Source organism: Dysidea avara, chromosome 5 (assembly GCF_963678975.1).
Source record: "Dysidea avara chromosome 5, odDysAvar1.4, whole genome shotgun sequence".
NCBI classification, from domain to species: Eukaryota; Metazoa; Porifera; class Demospongiae; order Dictyoceratida; family Dysideidae; genus Dysidea; species Dysidea avara.
In genome coordinates, this window is record NC_089276.1 from 26,125,072 (window position 1) to 26,143,934 (window position 18,863).

Consider the following 18,863-nt stretch of genomic DNA (forward strand, 5'->3'; position numbering starts at 1 on the left):
AAGTGGATATGAAACTGTTCTGAGTGAAAGATAAGTATTGCTTCTATTAACTGATGCCATGCTAAGTATTGCGTGTTCACTACTTTTAGGTTTGACTCTTCAAAGTTTGAATTTTTTATGTTTCAGCCAAAAAGTGACGAGGCTTTGGCCTTACTGGTTGCACCTACTCTGATGCTTTTAGCCAAGGCACCATGAACATCATAATTAAATTTATTATGAAGTTGGTTTTTGATCAATAGTTTTTGTGAGAAGTTGCTAACCTCCATGATCCCTAATATACCGTACTAATATACCGTATTACTGTGCTGAAAACAAAGTGGAATGGCTCTTCCCCCTTTCAGTAATCGTACTGTATAGTAGGGACCACAAAGGAGTAGATGTGGTCCACGAAATAACATCACCCAAAAACCAGCCTCACTTTTCCCTGACGACGATGAGGCAGTATTGGTTCGGTAAAACTAAGCCCAAACAAGCTTTCACATTGACCCGAAACGCCTTCAACAAGTTGCTTCAGAATTTTAAGAAAAAAATTATTTAACGCAATTTTCTACTGACTGACTGACTGAGTAACTGACTGATGCCTTCAGACAAGTGTAACACGATAATGACTAAGGCTATGGGCTTGATTTTTTTCACTATTCGACGTCGCTTCGGCCTGACAGGTGCCTTTTGGCATACTGCAGTATGTACAATGCATTCTTCATGGACTCACCAGTGTCCTCCTTTGTGTCCCATTCATCTTTGCTGACAGCGAAAAGTGTCGATTTGGCAGTAGCACATGATGGCTTCCCTTCGTAATGGAAATCATCCGTATTTTTCATAGTGGCTATTTTGATAACAGAGGTGCTTTTCAAACAGTTCTTGATTCATACTGCTGTGTAACGGGTTGAACATAGCCGACAACGAAGTGTAATGGACACTTCACTTTTCAGACGATATAACTGGGATGCACAGCACCATTTCAGAAGTGGTATGCGTGGGTTCACCAGTCATAATAATTATTTACAAAAACGTTAACAAACAAGTACACAGAAAAATTTGGAATCTTCAACTTAAGTAGGGACCATGGCATGTCGATAAAAAGTACTGAAACAAGCTGGAGTAGTGCACAATATTAGATCACAGTAAAACAATAAGAAGTGTTATAGCTATCCCTATTGAAAAGTACAGTAGGGATGTAACACTTCTTACATCCCAGTGCGTGGGAGTGTCAAAGTGTTGCGCTGGGTTTTAACTACCATACAGCTAGACAGAGCAGCGCTGCTACTGTACGATATATTAGCTATCACCCTGTTGCAGAGCCATCCAGTCTTGTTCGTGACATCATAATTAACCACGAATGGTATTGTTTACCAATGGAACAAAGAGCCAAATAAGGAAATATTGATACAAAACACACCAGTACAGCATTTAAACCTGCTAAATCTTACAAGAAAACTGTTAATCCTTTAAACAGTAGCACTACAAGTTACCAATACGATAGTTTAGCAAATGTCAAGAACAGTCTGTGACGATTTTCGCTCCAGCAATCGGTCACACCAGTCACTATGGTGAAGAACTAACTGCTTTCGATGACCCTCTAGCTTCATCATTCTATCTCGGACTACAGTAGCCACTTGTTGGTCTTTTTTCCTCTTGCACGCCACACGACACCACCATACCAACTTCTGACAAAGGTGCTCTATAACATTGCCCTTCACTACAGTTTATAGGCAGTATGCAGGGTCTCTGTTGTAGCTACGAAGTTGAATTTCCACACAATTCGGACAACATCTTGAGCACAGTGACAGGAACTCACACAGGCATTTAATTTACTATCCGTAAACTTCTGCACACTCCCGCGCACTGGAATATAAGATAGTTATATCCTGTATACTCGGATGATATCATTGTTATTACAGTTGTCCTCAGCTCCCGGAGCCTCGGACTCTTGTAATAACAATGATATCACCCTCGTAACGGGATATAACTATAACTTATTGTTTTACTGTGATTTAATATCATGTACTACTCCAGCTTGTTTCAGTACTTTTTATCGGTGTGCTATGGTCCCTACTTAAATTGAAAATTCCAAATTTTTCTGTGTACTTGTTATTGATAAGAAGGGCACACATTTGGTCTTAATTTCCATAATCGCTGGATTGATTGCAGAGGTACTTCTTGTACTGTTCTTTGTGGAACATAGAGTGGAATGGTAATTTGCATTTTTCGGTAATGATAATCAGGGTGTGCATTCATCACACAAATAATTTTTATAACATCTCTGAAACCATTCTTTCCTTTGATGTGGTATGCACTGGTTCACCATACTTTAATCAAGTTACAAAAATAGTAAACAAACAAGTATAAGGAAGAATTAGAAAATTTTCATTAAGTAAGGATGATAGAAATAAAAAGCAATGAAACAAGTGATATCAGGACACACAATAGTGTGTCAGGTAGTGATGTGCGATATATCAAAAAAATATCGATTTCACGATAATTTTGTCGATATCGTTATCGTATCGATTTTCGATACTGCTTTAGCAGATTTTGATATTTATCGAAATGGTAATATTTTGCAATAATTTCGAAATATCGAAGAATATTTCGATAAATCTACAGCATTTAGTGTGTGATTGCACAATCACGCTAGAAATGAAGGTTGGTTCTGTACTATCTAGCCACTTTAAAAACTTGTCTACCAGTTTTCTAGGCTTATTATTAGTTTTGTGCAATAGTTTGTGTGTAAATTGTATTTCAAGCATATTTATAAATATCGGCCGCCCACGAAATTACACCACCCACACAATTAAAAATTATCGAAAATCGTATCGAAATTTCGATATTTACCCCAATATCGTATCGATATCATATCGAAATAAAAATCCTGATATCGCATACCACTAGTGTCAGGCAGTCAAGAAAGCTGGCATGCCACACCGTCGGTATAACGAAAACAGCATTTTCATGCATGCATGGCTCACCATTTTTCATTATAGCTAGCTGTCTGTCAGGTAGGGTAAACAGCACAGAAAATTTGATTAAATTCGCAGCAGCCAATTGCAAGATATGGACATTCAAAATTTTGATTTGTTTCTTTGTTTTAGAGAGTCTGTGGGAGCTTTAATTTCTTTTGTTATAAAACGCAAATGTGTAGCCTGATTACTGCAAACTTCAATGCAAATGAAGAGTGTATAAAGTAGTTAATAATAGTGGGAAGGGTATAAAGATGAAATAAGATTCTAAGTTTGCTATGCATGTGATAAATGTCCACTGAATTATGAATGTTTATTCACATTAAAAAATCGAACTTTTGTCATGGCTAAAAGGTAAACCAAGCATGGAATAACTTGAAAAACAGTGGAGTTACAGCTACAGAGTTACAAGCAAAAAAACAGTAAGTGTAAAATCATGGCTCAAAATACTCTAAAGAGCAGTCACTGCGGGGTAAAAAGGTGCACAAAAGTGTTTAAAAGCTTCCATTAATCTAACAATGGAAGATATAGAACATTCTAAGTGTGTTTCTATTAGAAGTCCTCAAAAAATGTGCACTCTATTAGATTATATTACCAAATAATACATATAATACAATACATCTGTCTTCGATAATTATCATTGTGTCTGTATAGATAAGAAGAAATGGGAGTAAAGACAATCCCCACCCCAAAGTCAGCCATAGGCTGGTTCTGAGACTTTACAAAGTACGAAAAAAAGTGAAATCCACATAAAAACAGCCAAACTGTGAAAAGTGTGGCCTTCAGAAACCTAGGTAAAGGTGGCAGCCAAGAAATAGCTACAATGATGTTAAAGTTAATAATGCACAGGAATTATTGACATTTACATCATTGCAGCTATTTTCTTGGCTACCACCTTCAATTTCACAACTTTTTTCACCCAAGTTTATGAAGGCCACACCTTTTTTCACTGCTTGGATATTTTTGTGTGGATCATCTATACACCTCCAACTATAACAGTAGACATTTAATCCCTACTTCAGCCATGGCTATATATTACCAGGCAGTAATGACTGAAGTAGGAATTTAATATTCACTAGTGTAGCTGGAGGTGTATAGATGATATCACTTCTTGCATGGCTTTTTATTTCTATCATGATTATTTAAATTTTTCCTTATACTTGTGCACTTGTTACATATGTTTGGTTTTTACATTGTAACTTGCTATCGGATTTCCATTCCACTAGAAGAATATTTATGCCTTATACCTTTACCAATGGGGAGATTCAAGTGAAGCAGGAGGTATACCATTACAGGGGAATATTCACAGCAAATAGAAGGTCTAAGCACTATCAGAAAATGGTTGTCTGAAATGGCTTTGTTTTCTGTATAATGCATACTTGTCTCTTGCATGCCTGCTCCAGTTACATGAGCATCCACTAATAATAAGTACTGGTGTTATTGTTATACGTATGTATACAGGTGTGATACCAAAACCAGTAATAACTGCTCCACCTAGTAGACATTTATCTATTGTGAAGGGCAACACAGCAGAATTGAGATGTGTCGTTAATGCATCATCATTAAAATCGCTGACCAATTTTAAATGGTTAAAGAATGGTGATAACTTGATGAGTGATGAAAAATATAATATCACACAACATCAAATTCCCGATTCAGAAGACAAGAACGTATTGGAATCCATTCTGAGAATTTTTAATTTTACAAAACAAGACACAGGAAAATACTCATGTTTTGTATATTATGATCCAGATGTTTTAGAACAGCTCCATATCATTACTGATGGTGAAAACCTATCTGATGAAGCAAATACTTACTTGATTATAGCTGGTAAGCATATTGCATTTGTATGTTACAAATTTGGCAGATTTAATTTGTTGTATGCACATATACACACAGGTAACTCCAGAACTGTGCTCTCCACCGGAGAAATTGTTGCAATTGTAGTAGGGGGTATGGTAGCATTGATGTTGGTGGTAGTAGTAGCAGCAGCAGCATTGTTAGTATATTTTTGTTGTTGTAAGAAACAAGGTTAGGATGACACAGTAAATGCAATGCTTAAGTAATTGTTGTGTGATTTCAGAATATTCGTTAGTTGGTCAAGGCAGTTATCGTGACTATGATGGTATGACAGTTGTGATTAATACAAGTTATGTGTTCTGAATGATGTGCGTGTATTGTTCATAGCTACTGGAAATACAAGGCACCCCGACACAACCAGCAATTCTGTGACCCATGGCTCATCTAACATGCATTCTGGTAATGTTTTGTTTGTTTGTTTATTTATTGTTCAAACATTGCTGCAAGTGCTATATGTCACTGAAAAGTGGGAACATTGTATGATTGTGTAACTGTCATCTGAGTGCTGTATTTGATCTTGAATCCTTGTCATGTACAGACAGTAGTTTGAGGTAGACAATGATTTATAGAGAATTTGAACGTAATATCAGAAAAGTTGTATGATTTGATCTGTTCAAGCTTCCTGAGTAGAGATGTAATGTGTAACTCAAGTTTAGAAGTTAGCTATTGTTCAGCTTAGGAAATGAGGCTTCACACTGTGTGTACCATTTTGGTAACAGACAATATCTGTGTCAGTGCAGGGGACTTTGGCACATTAATTTACACTGCATGGATTTTTCTCCTTTCTGTACCTTTTCAAAAAACTTCCAATCTGGGAAGTTGAGTAACATTGGTTGAACTATGTACGTAGCTTTGATAATAATTTATTTAACATTGTAAGTAGATCATCATACATTTGAAGTGATTGGATTGCTTCTAAAGATGTATCTTGTTCTACTTTCCAATGCTATGTAAGGCTATGTAAGGTAGCCAAATACAGGGTGTATAAAGCCAAATGGCAACATTACTTGCCAGTAATTGATTGCTGGGGTTGTTTGAGGCAATTATTTTCTACCTGAAAGGTTAATACTGGCACTGTATAGCCTTCATTTTTCATATTCAGGTTAATTTAACATAAAACTTTTTTCTTACTTGGGTAGAAGAACACGCATTATTTTTCCAAAACAATTATAGTAACCAGGTACATATCCCACAGCCAGCCCAAAACCAGCTGCAGGACATGCACCTGGTATATGAAGTTTAAATATAAAACATAAGAAGTACTGAAACAAGGGAGGTCATTTACACATTTTATAAATTTGCCACTTGTCATACAGTATAATAGTACTGTATAATAGAGACCACAAAGGCCCATGAAAAGACATCACCCTAAAACCAGCCTCACTTTTACATGATGATGATGAAGCAGTATTGGTTAGGTAAAAGTAAGCCCAAACAAGCCTTCAGATTGACCCGAAACTCTTTCAGCAGATTGATATGAATTTTTTTTTAAATTATTAAAATGGAATTTTCTACTGACTGACTAAGTAACTGATTGACTTACTGATGCCTTCAGACAAGCATAACTCAATAACGGCTAAGGCTATGGACTTGATTTTTTCACTATTTGACGTCGCTTCAGCTAGACACGTGCCTTTTGGCATACCACAGTACATACAATGCATTCTTCATGGACTTCCCAGTGTCCTCCTTTGTGTCCCATTCGTTCCTTCACTGACAGCTAAAGGTGTCGATTTGGCGGTAGCGCTTAATGGCTTCTCTTCATAATGGAAATTGTCCGTATTTTTCATAGTGGCTACTTTGATTGCAGAGGTGCTTTTCGAACAGTTCTTGATTCGTAATGCTATGTAATGGGTTGAATATAGCTGACAGTGAAGCATAATGGATACTTCACTTTTCAGACGATAATTGGTAGCTGGGATGCACAGCGCCATTTCTTTCTTTTGATGCAGTATGTGTAGGTTCACCAGTCATAATAATTTTATTTTACAAAATAAGTTGACAAACAGATACACAACTAGAGTAGGGACCATAACACATCGATACTGAAACAAGCTGGAATAGTGCACGGTATTAAATCACAGTAAAACAATAAGTTATAGTTATATCCCGGTACGAGTGTATAACAATGATATCATCCGAGTATACGGGATATAACTATTTTATATCCCAGTGCGCGGGAGTGTGCAGAAGTTTACGGATAGTAAATTAAGTTCCGGTTTGAGTTCCTGTCACTGTGCTCAAGATTTCGTCCGAATTGTGTGGAGATTCTACTTCGTAGCCACAAGAGAGACCTTACATACTGCCTACAAAACTGTAGCAAAGGGCGGTGTTATGAAGCAGCGGTTCCAGGTACGATTCGCCTTCATCAGAAATTGGTATAGTGGTGTCGCGTGGTGTGCAAGAGAAAAATAAAGACCAACAAGTGGCTACCATAGTCCAAGATGGAACGATGAAGCTAGAGGAAGTTAGTTCTTCACCATAGTGACCGTTGGGAGTGATTGCTGGAGCAAAAATCGTCACGTACTATTCTTGACATTTGTTAAACTATCGTATTGGTAACTTGTAGTGTTATTGTGTAAAGGATTAACAGTTTTCTTGTAAGATTTAGGTAGTTTTAAGTGCTGTATTGGTGTGTTTTGTATCAATATTTCCTTATTTGGCTCTTTGTTCCATCGGTAAACAATGCCATTCGCGGTTATTATGATGTCACGAAAGAGACTGAGTGGCTCCGCAACAGGGTGATAAGTTAGTTATCACTGGGTGATAACTAATATATTGTACAGTAGCAGCGCCGTTCTGTCTAGCTGTATGGTAGTTATAACCCAGCGCAGCGCTTTGATACTCCCACGCACTGGGGTTTAAGAAGTGTTATATCCCTACTGTGCTCAAGATACCATAATGGAAATGCACAGTAGGGATATAACACTTCTTATTGTTTTACTGTGATTTAGCATCGTGCACTACTCCAACTTGTTTCAGTATTTGTTATGGTCCCTACTCTAGTTGAAAATTTTGTGTACTTATAATAACAACACTGTACTTGGTAATAATATATCTTTACAATATAATATTAAGTGTTCTGGTTCCTTGAATCACTGAGGAATAGAAAATTTGAGCACTAATTGTACAAGGTATTAGTTGCATAACATCATGTTGTTAGAAGAACAGGCTGCTGGGGAAGTTCATGTGTCTGCAATTATTATTATACTAGAGAATAATGATGGTACCAGAATTCCAGTAGACGTTATGCCATCTGAAAATGTTGGTGAGTTATAACATATGTACTGTTCTAGTTTCAGTTACCATAATAATTTTGAACTGTTTAAAAGATAAGCAGTGTTATTTTGAAGACTGTTTTGCTAAAGTCATGTCAACAAGCCTGTGGGCATGAATTAATTGATCCAGAGCTATGTATAGATGGATATTTTGTAACATTAAAGCTGAATGTATCTTAATGTCCTCATATGTCTATTGCTTATTTTCTGCACCAGTCTGTTTCTTTTTCATTTGTAAAATTCCATTTACTGGTCTGTCCTACAAAGAGATGCCTAATACTTTCATCCTTATAGAAATACTATCCAACAATGAGAAGAAATAGCTATCAGCTGTTTAGCTTAATGATATAATTTTAAGTAAATTGTATGTTATACACTATTTGATCATTTGGATAAACCTTTATTCTGTACATTTTGGTGTACAGTAGGTATGTTTTGGGACGTGAAATACTAAACACACTGGAAAATGGAATTGAAAACAGACTGGCTCACGCAAGCCTAAAACATGGATTTTCCGAGTATAGCATATGTACAGTCCCAAAAACAATACTAAGTACAACATGTTTTGCATAAGGCTTTTAACATGATTATGGAGTTGATACCAAGCCCTGCACTTAAGAGTAGTCATGAGTGATAAATGAACTTGTTACTGTTGGTGCTGTAGACAAGGTTAAAATCATCTATAAGTAATCTATTTTAACAACCAGCCTTTGCTAGCCATTGAACTACAACATGGTATGACCTCGAAGCCTGTCCATCATCACCTGTCACCTGTTAAACTGAGAAAGTAGCTACAACATCTTTTCAACTAGTTAAAGCTTGTGCTTTGCAGTTGTAATGCGAAGAGTGCGCTTTTAAAGAAAGAAATTCAAGACTAGTTACATATGTACAGAACTTAATATCGGCTCGACTGTTCAAGCAAAATTTTGAGACAGTGTACAGAGGCTTATTCACTGTCATTGTAGTGTTTGATATTGATTCCAAACAGCTAATTGTGGTTTATAGACAAATTTCTTCCAGTCTGTTCATGAGTCCATTTTACAGTCCGTTCCAAGTTTTAGTCATGTCCTATAATATGTTTTGACTATAAGTATATACATTAGTTCCTATTACTATAGATGAGCTGGAAGAGCGTGATGGTATTTCTTCTGATCCAGGAGGGAATAGAGAATCTGTTGCTTTCAGTTTTCCTGCCGATAGTAATGCGGATGGTGCCAGTGTTCCACCAGAGATAGTAGATGTCATAATTACTAGTAAGCCATTCTTTATGTGAATATTTTGGAAATTTTTATGCATTCTGTTACCTTGTTCATTGTCATAATTATCAATAATACTTTTATGTTCCTGGGAGAAACTACACATATGTGCATTCCTGCTACTTTATACCCAGTTATCAATTCATTGAGAAGAGGATAATGTTTTCATTTGTTCTATCCATAATAAAAAAAATTGGAGCACTTTGCTCTTATTTGTATCTACATAACTCCCTATCTATTGAATACTTTTGTGATATTAATGTAGTGCACAAGCATCACACCTACTTACCTGATCTTCTTGTGCGCTGCTTCAACTTCACTGCGCACGAGACCACTATCGATGATTGTGGTGGGTTTGGTAGATGTGCCAGAGTTTTGCCTGCCGGGGGAGTTGGTAAACCTTGATACTAGTTCTGAACCTGGCGATTAGGTGTTAGGTTACTTATGACGTCCGTTGGTTAACCTGAGCACCCCAAATGACCACTAAATAGCTTGGGTGAGTAGGCCACCTATCTTTTGCATTATAACATTATTTATAGGTATGGCTTAATGGGGAAAGGCAGGCATAAACATAAACTCCGGCACTGTCACATCCCAATCTAATTGGGATGGAGAATTTGCTCATGTACATAGCTACGTGAGGTTCGCCTTGTCCAGAGGCCGCTCTGGAATGCAAGGCAATGAAGACCTTTAATAATATGCTGCTTGTCCCAACTGATGTGTTTGGCCTTGCTTTGAGGTAACTCGGCATGAGAAGTTGTGGAGAATCAGAGACACAATCATACACACACATCTGTCAACCTTGTCCAGAGGCAGCTCTGGAACTCAAGGTGATACTGTGACTATGAGGCAACACCCAACCTTCAACCACTGGCCAATACCGGTACGACATCTGACCTCCTCTGTGGTACCAGCAATATCCTGTGACAAAGGAAAAGGAGACAAAAAGAACACCAGGACCAAAGGCAACCAAATTATCATGCAATATGTAGATACACATCAATAATAGAGGCCACGGACTTATTGGAATGATTACCATGATTGTGTAGGTTATGTTTAACAAGTGATTAGTATACTAATGTACATGCACCATACACACAAATGGGTAGGGGGGGGGGAGACTTGAGTGCTGTCTAGTGACCTTTGGCGTGTCCCTCGTGTTGACTACAGCACATGCGTGATTATTCCAATAAGAGCCCACTAACTCCACAAGTGCTCATGTGCATGCTCCATTAACTAGGTTTAAATCAACAGATTTAAACTCTTATTTAATGTAGTGCGCAAGCATCACACCTACTTACCTGATCTTCTTGTGTGCTGCTTCAACTTCACTGGGCACGACACCACTATCGATGATTGTGGTGGGTTTGGTAGATGTGCTGGAGTTTTGCCTGCCGGGGGAGTTGGTAAACCTTGATACTAGTTCTGAGCCTGGCGATTAGGTGTTAGGTTACTTATGACATCCGTTGGTTAACCTGAGCACCCCAAATGACCACTAAATAGCTTGGGTGAGTAGGCCACAGAAAGGCAGCTTGGGCTGTCTTTTCACCCCAGCAGAAGATGAGTGGTAAGGAATTATAACATGGGATGGGGAGCATACAAGTATATGTATTTGTGTTAGCATACAGTTGCATAAAAAATTGTGCTTTAGCTGTCATGTGAGTTAAGTTGCTTGGACATGGTAGCAAATTCATAAGGGGTTATCCTGATATATCTTTGGTAGGCATCACTTCTCCATCTACCCAAGGTCTTGATCTGGAGGGGGGTTAACCCGGCTTGATTGGCTGAAGTAGCTGCGCCGATGTGAAAGCTATGTGTATTATACAGTTGAGGGGTCAAATTCAGGTTGCGCAGAATTCTTGCCAGTGCTGATGCGAAGAGATTTCTAGTGAGCGTGGTACCATCTGGCCAAACAAATAGTGGCCCTTCCCGTTTTCCTTGTACAATGAGGTAGTCCACAATGGCACGAACTGGGCATGTGCCTCTGTTGCTTTTGGAGAGAAAAATGAATGCTCCTTCCCTGAAAGGATCAGTTTTGGATTGTTTGATGTGTAGCTGTACTACTGTTGGCAAGCATCGGCTGTTTAATGTCAGGTCGGCAAGAGAGAGATGATAAGCTTTATCATAGCTGTGTTGGGATGGAACAGTGAACTCGCTTACACAGAAGAAGCCATAGAAGGATACACAACAGGCTGCCCATAGCAATTTGTCCTGGTATGTTGGAGGCTGCTTGTTAAGATAGTGCTTGATTTTTTGTAGGACCCTTGACTTTCTCTGATGCTAGAGGGATTCCAAGATAAGAACACAACTGGATGAAGGTGTCGAGGTCCTGTTGGCAGTCAGATGAGTGTGGTGGGCCCATCAGAAGGAAATCATCAAGGTAGTGTAGCATGCATGAAACTCCATGTTGACCGGCGATCCAGGAGACTAAGTCTGCTAAAATGTTAAATAACTTAGGAGCGGAACATAAGCCAAATGGTAAGCATTTATCTATATACACTTGCTTATGCCACAGCATTCCCAGCAAGTGCCTATCAGCTGGGTGAACTGGAATGAGTCTAAAGGCACTTTTGATATTCACCTTAGACAAGAGGGTATTAGGCCCATACTTCAGAATCCTGTGAATTGCATCATCTATTGTGATGTATTTGAGACTGCAAAGGGATTTTGGGATGGAATAATTGACGCTGCAGCTAGATGGATGTGAGAGATATACAATTAGGCGCCATTTGTTTGGCTGATGGCCTTTTGGGATCACTCCAAACCGGCTGATATGAACTCCCTGGCATTGGGATGGTGGAAATGATCCAGCTATTCTGCTATGCTCTAGTTCCACTTGAAGATATTCATCGACTACTAATGGTCGTGCCAAGGCTGAGGACATGTTTCTTTTAGCTGAACGCAGATGTACAATGGTAGTAAGACCTATTCTGAAGCCATTAGTTAACCCAGTGATGAAGTACTGGACAAGTTCTTGATTTGGATATGTCTTCAGGAAATGATGCCAGTTCTGTGCTTGGAGTGGCGTGGTAATGTGCTGGGCAGAGGGGGGAAGGATAGTGTGATTCAGGATATGAACAATGTGTTTCTTCCACAGTGGTAGCCAATCTTCATATGATTGCGGGTCTGTTAAAGGAGAATTATATATATAAAGCTGAATTGTAAAACATGGTGTCTATATGATACAGTAATAGCATCAAGGCATAAAGGAAAACAACAAATACATAATCTAATTGATTGCAAACATGTTCTATGATCAATGACACATTGTTAAATGTATAACAAAAAAAAGAGAGGTTGTTTCCTGAGCTAAGCAGTTTTGTTTGTTTAGTTAATTATGTGAGGAGGAGGGTCTTGGACCACTATTTCTTGGAAAAAGTGGCTGTATTGGTCCGCGAGGTAGAGTAGCCCGCTGAGGACAGTTGATGGCTTTGTGGGCTACACTAGTGTTTCCTGGGTCTTGAGCACATATGTAGCATATGTGGTCATATTTACAGTTGGGGAAGGTACAAGTTGATTCATTCCAGCGAAAACAGATCTTACAGGTTGTTTGGCTGGGGGTGCGTGGTTGATCAGGGCTAAGCTCACAATTGGCGGGACGGTGGGAAAGGCTGAAGCAGTAGCTGCACCTGGAGACTTTTGCATGGCCTGTGAAGGCCAACGACCACAGGGTTGAATCATTAGTAGACCAGGTAATGTCGGGGCGTGATGCGGCCTGCTGACGAAATCTTCGGTCATATCCAGCCCAACAGTCACCCTTGTATTCCATAGATGCCTCTATGATTAACGACTGGTAGCCCATGAGGTCTGCGATACGCTTGGGGTGCTTCCTTGCCACTACCGATACATATGTAGAGAAACACTGAAGCCATTCCAAGATGGTAAGTGATCGTTTTTGACACTTGTTCCTGTGGGAATCTTTGTTTTTCACCTAAACGTTCTGGTAGAAGGTCTGCCATTTCTATGAATGCCCCTGACTCAATCCTTTTGGCTAACCATAGAGGGACTGGTGGGCAGCCGGCCCCGATGTTGACATAAGATGAAGCATCTATCCTCTTGTAGTGTTTGCTTGACATAGTCCCAACATGGCCCAACTGCTCCATGAGGTCCTCATCATTCTCTGCCACTGCAATGAATGATGAAAGATGATGGAGGACAAGTCCATTTTTGATTTGCGCTACCATATAATATGTATATGTGAAATCAGCACACTATTGTGCTTAATTAGGGGGGTGGGGGCGTTCCAGGGAAAGTATGGGGTGTGTCGGGAACAGAAGTGGCCCTGCATTGGCAGGGCCGTGAGACAGGGGGGGAGGGTATGATCTTGGGAAAGTACAGGAATGTGAATTGTGAACATAAATGGCACTGCACTGGCAGGTTGGTGAAGGGGTGGGGGAACCAACAACAGGCAAGCTTACTCATACAAAGACATGCATAAACGTAACATGCACAAATGCTTATGATTACTATACAAATATCTAGCTGAGTAACTAACACATATTGCGTGTTAAGTACAATGTCCTTACTAGAGAATTCCTCATCGGCTGAAGGATCCTCCCAAGAGACACTAGAATCTTCATCTTCAGAATACACTTCCTCGTTCGCGTCCTGAATTTGACGTCGATGGCGGCATTTGTCCTGAGCTTCAATAAAGGCGTCCACTATCCGTGGGATGTCCGCTTCGGCTAAACTTCGTGATGGCTGGTGTTGCTTAGCAGGAGTGGCACGGGGCATTTGTTGCTGTTCAGAGCGATCGTTGTTGGGTTGCTGCCGTGTGTTCTGAGCGTTAGCTCTAGTTCTAGTTGTAATACGACCGTTAGTTGTTTCCTTGGGGTTCTTCCTTGGTCGTTTACTGGTAGGTTTATCTGCTTCTCTTGTCCTCTTCCGGCTAATGGAACAATTCTGTTGTTGAGTCTGATGTAATCCGCGGGGTGGTGCTCCGTCGCCCTTATCTTGATTTGGGGGTTTCAGGCGTGTCCCTTTTCCGCATGTAGTAGCCGTCTTGGCGATTTTTCTTGGCATCTTAAGACTTGAGTGCTGTCTAGTGACCTTTGGCGTGTCCCTCGTGTTGGCTACAGCGCATGCGTGATTATTCCAATAAGAGCCCACTAACTCCACAAGTGCTCACATGCATGCTCCATTAACTAGGTTTAAATCAATAGATTTAAACTCTTATATATATGTACATCATACCGTAAGGTAGCACTGTGAAGTAAGGTGATCTCGGAGGTTTGTCCCAAAATATTACCCTAAATTACCCTCACTTTTCCCCTATAACCTTCAAGAGTGACTCCAAACCCTTCCATCAAGTTTCTAAAAATTTTCTAATTTTCTACTGACTAACTAACTATCTAACTGATGCCTTCAGCGATACACGACTCAAAGGCTATTACTATGGGATTGATTTCTTCACTTTTCAACATTGCTTCATCCTGAGGTGTGCTTCTCATCAACCACAACAGCTACAATGTATGCATCATGGATGTACGTTTGTCCTCTTTTGTGTTCCATTTTTTCTCCACTGCCGCAAAGGTGTTGATTTGTGGTAATACATGGTAGCGTCAGTGCAAGTCGGTTGTTATGAGAATCATCTGCAATTTCTGTAGTGCATGGATTGATTACAGAGGAAGTGAGGCATGTACTTCTCATACCATTCTTTGTTTTTAATGCTGTATAATGGATAGAAAAAGAAAGATGATCTAAAAGTAAAGGAATGCCAAATGGAATGGCTGTTTGCTTCCTAGTAGCTAATTGATAGTCAAAGAGCACATGACTGAATTGTTTGCAGGGATGCTTCTTTTACTTTTCTTTTTTTGCAGTGCTGTTTAACAGGTGGAACAAGGCTTGAAATGAAGTGAAATAGCAACAAATCTTTGATAGTCGAGTGCACATTGTGTCTGGATGAGGCACCACCCAATCTACAGAATCTACCTTGTGTACACAGTGGTAGAGGAGGGTAAAAGCAAGGGGTAATATTAATTGCTATTAATTGTCTATAGCAGTAATTAAATCTGCACTTCAGGCAATGGTTGGGGTGGAGTCAAACCAGGATGACGATGGTGAAAGGGACTAAAGAAAAGCATGAATAAAACCTGGAAACTCACTTCACCTATAGAGTAACAATGGGACTACAATAATGCCAGCTCAAGGTGGTTTTCCAGTCCCACACTGCTAATCCAAGTGGTCTTACTACACTAGTATGAACTACACATTTAGAAGTTTTGTCTAACAAAGTTTAGTACAACTTGCTGCTTTAGAAGTATAATTTTAGTGATATGATTGCTACGTCCTTTTTTTGTTCATTCTCTACAGAACGTTGAAGGTGGAAATCTTGAGCTACATTCCTGTGAAAACCACAAACAGCCATAACATTAGCATATAACAGTGTTCGATTCCTGCCCATACATTTTTTTCCTTCTCAGTGACATGACAGAAAATCATGATTTAAGTGAGGCGAATCCTAGGGCACACACTGCCACAGGGGGCAGTACTATCCCACGTGTGGGTGTAGCAAGGAAAAACACTTATGCAATACTGATCAACGTTTAAGCATCCTCTGACTAGTGTTGCACCGATATCCAAATTAGCCGATTATTCCGATAACCGATATTAAGCAACAGAATTAGCCGATACCGATAACCGATCCGATATTCACTAATAACACTAACACTCATCCTCATCATTACTAAATGGCTCATATTAGTGACATAACCATTGATATACAGCTCATTCTAGGCTAAAATGTAAAGTTAGATGTATACCACAAGTAAAAGTTACTCATGGTAAACAGGTTTTAAGTACATTTTACTACTGCTATACAGTGGAGACAAGTGGCTGGTACTACATAGAAACCTAAAAAACCTCAGTTTATTGTTGGGCATGGCCTAAACCCTGACAGTTTATTATGGGCATGGCTTGTAGTCACCGCTAAACCATTAACACATAACTTAATTAAAATGCCAAATAACTTATGTCTAGCCTCCCCCACATCATTATACTACATAGCGCAGTGGAGATTAACATCGGCCTTGATTTAATCAAAACCGATTAATCGGCTAGTAGCCAATATCGGCCCGATACCGATTATTGAACCGATTATCGGTGCAACACTACCTCTGACCATTCTGGGTAGTTTCTTGTTAATAATATCCGCACAAAGACAACCAAGCTGTGAAAAAAGGTGCAATCTTAAAAAGTCTGGGTGGAAAAAGTTGTGAAATCAAAGGTGGTGGCCAACAAATGGTTGCAATGATGTTAATACTAATAAATTTTGCAATGCACAACCATTATTAAATTTTATTAGCGTTATCATCATTGCAGCCATTTGTTGGCCACCACCTTTGATTTCACAACTTTTTCCACCCAGACTTTTTAAGATTGCACCTTTTTTCACAGCTTGGCTGTTTTTGTGCAGATATCACTTCTTTTTGTAATTGCAAGTTCCAAAGCTAGCCTATGGTTGACCTTGATAATTCCTTTTAACTTTTTCCTTTTACTACAGAAATCATTGAAGACTGCATGGTAGGGATGCAACAATATGGGTAAATACCATATTGCGTATTGCCTAAAAAGATAAATATTTGGGATTAAGGCCTTTGGCTATATTAAAGTGTTATACTTATGGAAATAACTCATGGATTTAAGCTTCATAAGATACAGCAGATAGCATTAGTGTTATGCAGTGTACACCACCAGTCAAAAGCTGCTAATGGCCAACAGTTATTAAATAGGTATTACAATACAAGTAGGCAGTACTACAACCAACACTGTTTGTTTAGGATGTGCAGTGTCTGAAACATCAACAATTACATTCTGGTGGCTTTGATACCCCCAGGAGGGTGGCAGCTGAATAGGCTAATTGTCCACAAACCACAGCTCATTACAACCCTGCAACATTATGTAATATATTGTAACACAGCAATATATTGATATGTTTCATCACACATATTGTATTGTATTGTGATAGAAAATATTGCAATATATTGAACTGCATGGCTATATGAAGAACTAATATAAGATGAATTTTGAAGGTGCGTATATCCTTGACTTAAACTAGGAATGGGAGATGCCCTACCCTGAGGAAGCTTCCACTGCAGAAATGGTTAATTATACCGTTCAAGCACTATGGAGCTATGGATACATGAAAACTTTTTTATTTAGATTTTTTATTATTATTCCCAGGGTTACCAGCACCCCTTGCCACCACCCTGACATCTATGACACTAGTTCTGAAAAGAGTCAAGGAGAGCAAGTCTTTTGTAAAATACAACACTGAGCAGCATGACCCATACCACCCCTTAATGTTGAAAATACAAGTGGGGTAAAAGAACCTATCTCAATTTCATTGTTCATACTTCCGTTGTTTTTCTCACGTTCAAAATGTCGATAAACTACAGTGGGGATACTTGGGTCATAGATTATCGAGAATCTATGCTTGGGTACAATAGCCTCAACTTTGACATCAAAAATATACGTCTTCAGATGTTTGCTTATCTTCATAGAATCCTGAAGTATAAACGTCTACACGAGCTTCATCCTCATTATTAGCTGCCATAGGCTGCTCCAGGATTTTTGGCCACTGGTTTCTGATCAAAAACACAGCTAGATTTTTAGGTGAAGACCAAAAATAAAAAATAAAAAAGGTTGACGCTTTTTAAGAATGGCTATTCTCCACTAAACAATATTTGTATCACTGCTAAAGCACATAAAAATCTTTATTCACAACTTCATAGTTTGCTACACTACTTCTCTGAATACTGTGACTGCTATATTAGAGTGACTGACTGCTCTATTAGAGTATCTCGATCTAAACGTGACCGGTTTCCGGAAACCTCAGAAACCACCCTGGAGCCTCCCCTGGCTTCTGCATATCAAAGACTGGGTCTCACCTGTAAAGTGGCTACAACGGATGGATGAAAACAGTGTTTTCTGGTTCCATAAAATGAGTATGTCGCCTGCCCACACTGGCTGTACTTGGCCACATGCCATGGCTACTTTCATAATTTTTGTAGAATGTTCTAGAACAATCTAGGTTGGTAGATCTATGAAATTATGAACTTGACTATTGAGTGGATTTTAGCTAGAATTTTCAATTATAAAGTAGAAAAAAAGTGAGGTGATCAGCCATGACAGCAGCAGCTCATTGGTTAAGGATTTGAGTGTTCAGTATGGAGGTCCCTGGTTCGAATGCTGGTCAGTAACCTTTTTCGACATTTTTAATGCACCTTTTGTACCCCACGGTGACTGTTCTATTAGAGTATTTCGACCCCGTGATTTACAGTTGTTTGATTTTTGCCTTGTAACTCTGTAGCTGTCAATGCAATTTCTTTTAAACCACAAAAGGTTTGAGCTATGATGGTTAACCTATATGCATACTGATTTTTAAGTTACCCCATAATTGGTTTACCCTGCAGGCGTGACAACAAATCAGCCTTTTTTTAATGCAAATAATCGTCCATAGCTTTATGAATGTTAATCAGATCTAATCCAAAACAGCCAAGCTGTAAAAAAAG

General features: G+C 39.1%; 1 protein-coding gene across 5 annotated transcripts in view; it reads left to right on the plus strand.

Moving 5' to 3' along the window:
• LOC136256889 (uncharacterized) overlaps positions 1-18,863 on the plus strand; it is a 49,482-nt gene that overhangs the window by 11,785 nt on the left and 18,834 nt on the right. For all 5 annotated transcript variants that reach the window (XR_010701711.1, XR_010701710.1, XR_010701709.1 and 2 more), the window contains exons 6-11: positions 4,419-4,787; positions 4,857-4,988; positions 5,041-5,082; positions 5,145-5,216; positions 8,032-8,085; positions 9,214-9,348. Coding sequence is in view for 2 of the 5 variants with exons in the window: in XM_066049947.1 (XP_065906019.1) it covers positions 4,419-4,787; positions 4,857-4,988; positions 5,041-5,082; positions 5,145-5,216; positions 8,032-8,085; positions 9,214-9,348 (804 nt within the window). In the remaining 3 variants the exon portion in view is untranslated. The remainder of the gene's footprint in view (positions 1-4,418; positions 4,788-4,856; positions 4,989-5,040; positions 5,083-5,144; positions 5,217-8,031; positions 8,086-9,213; positions 9,349-18,863) is intronic.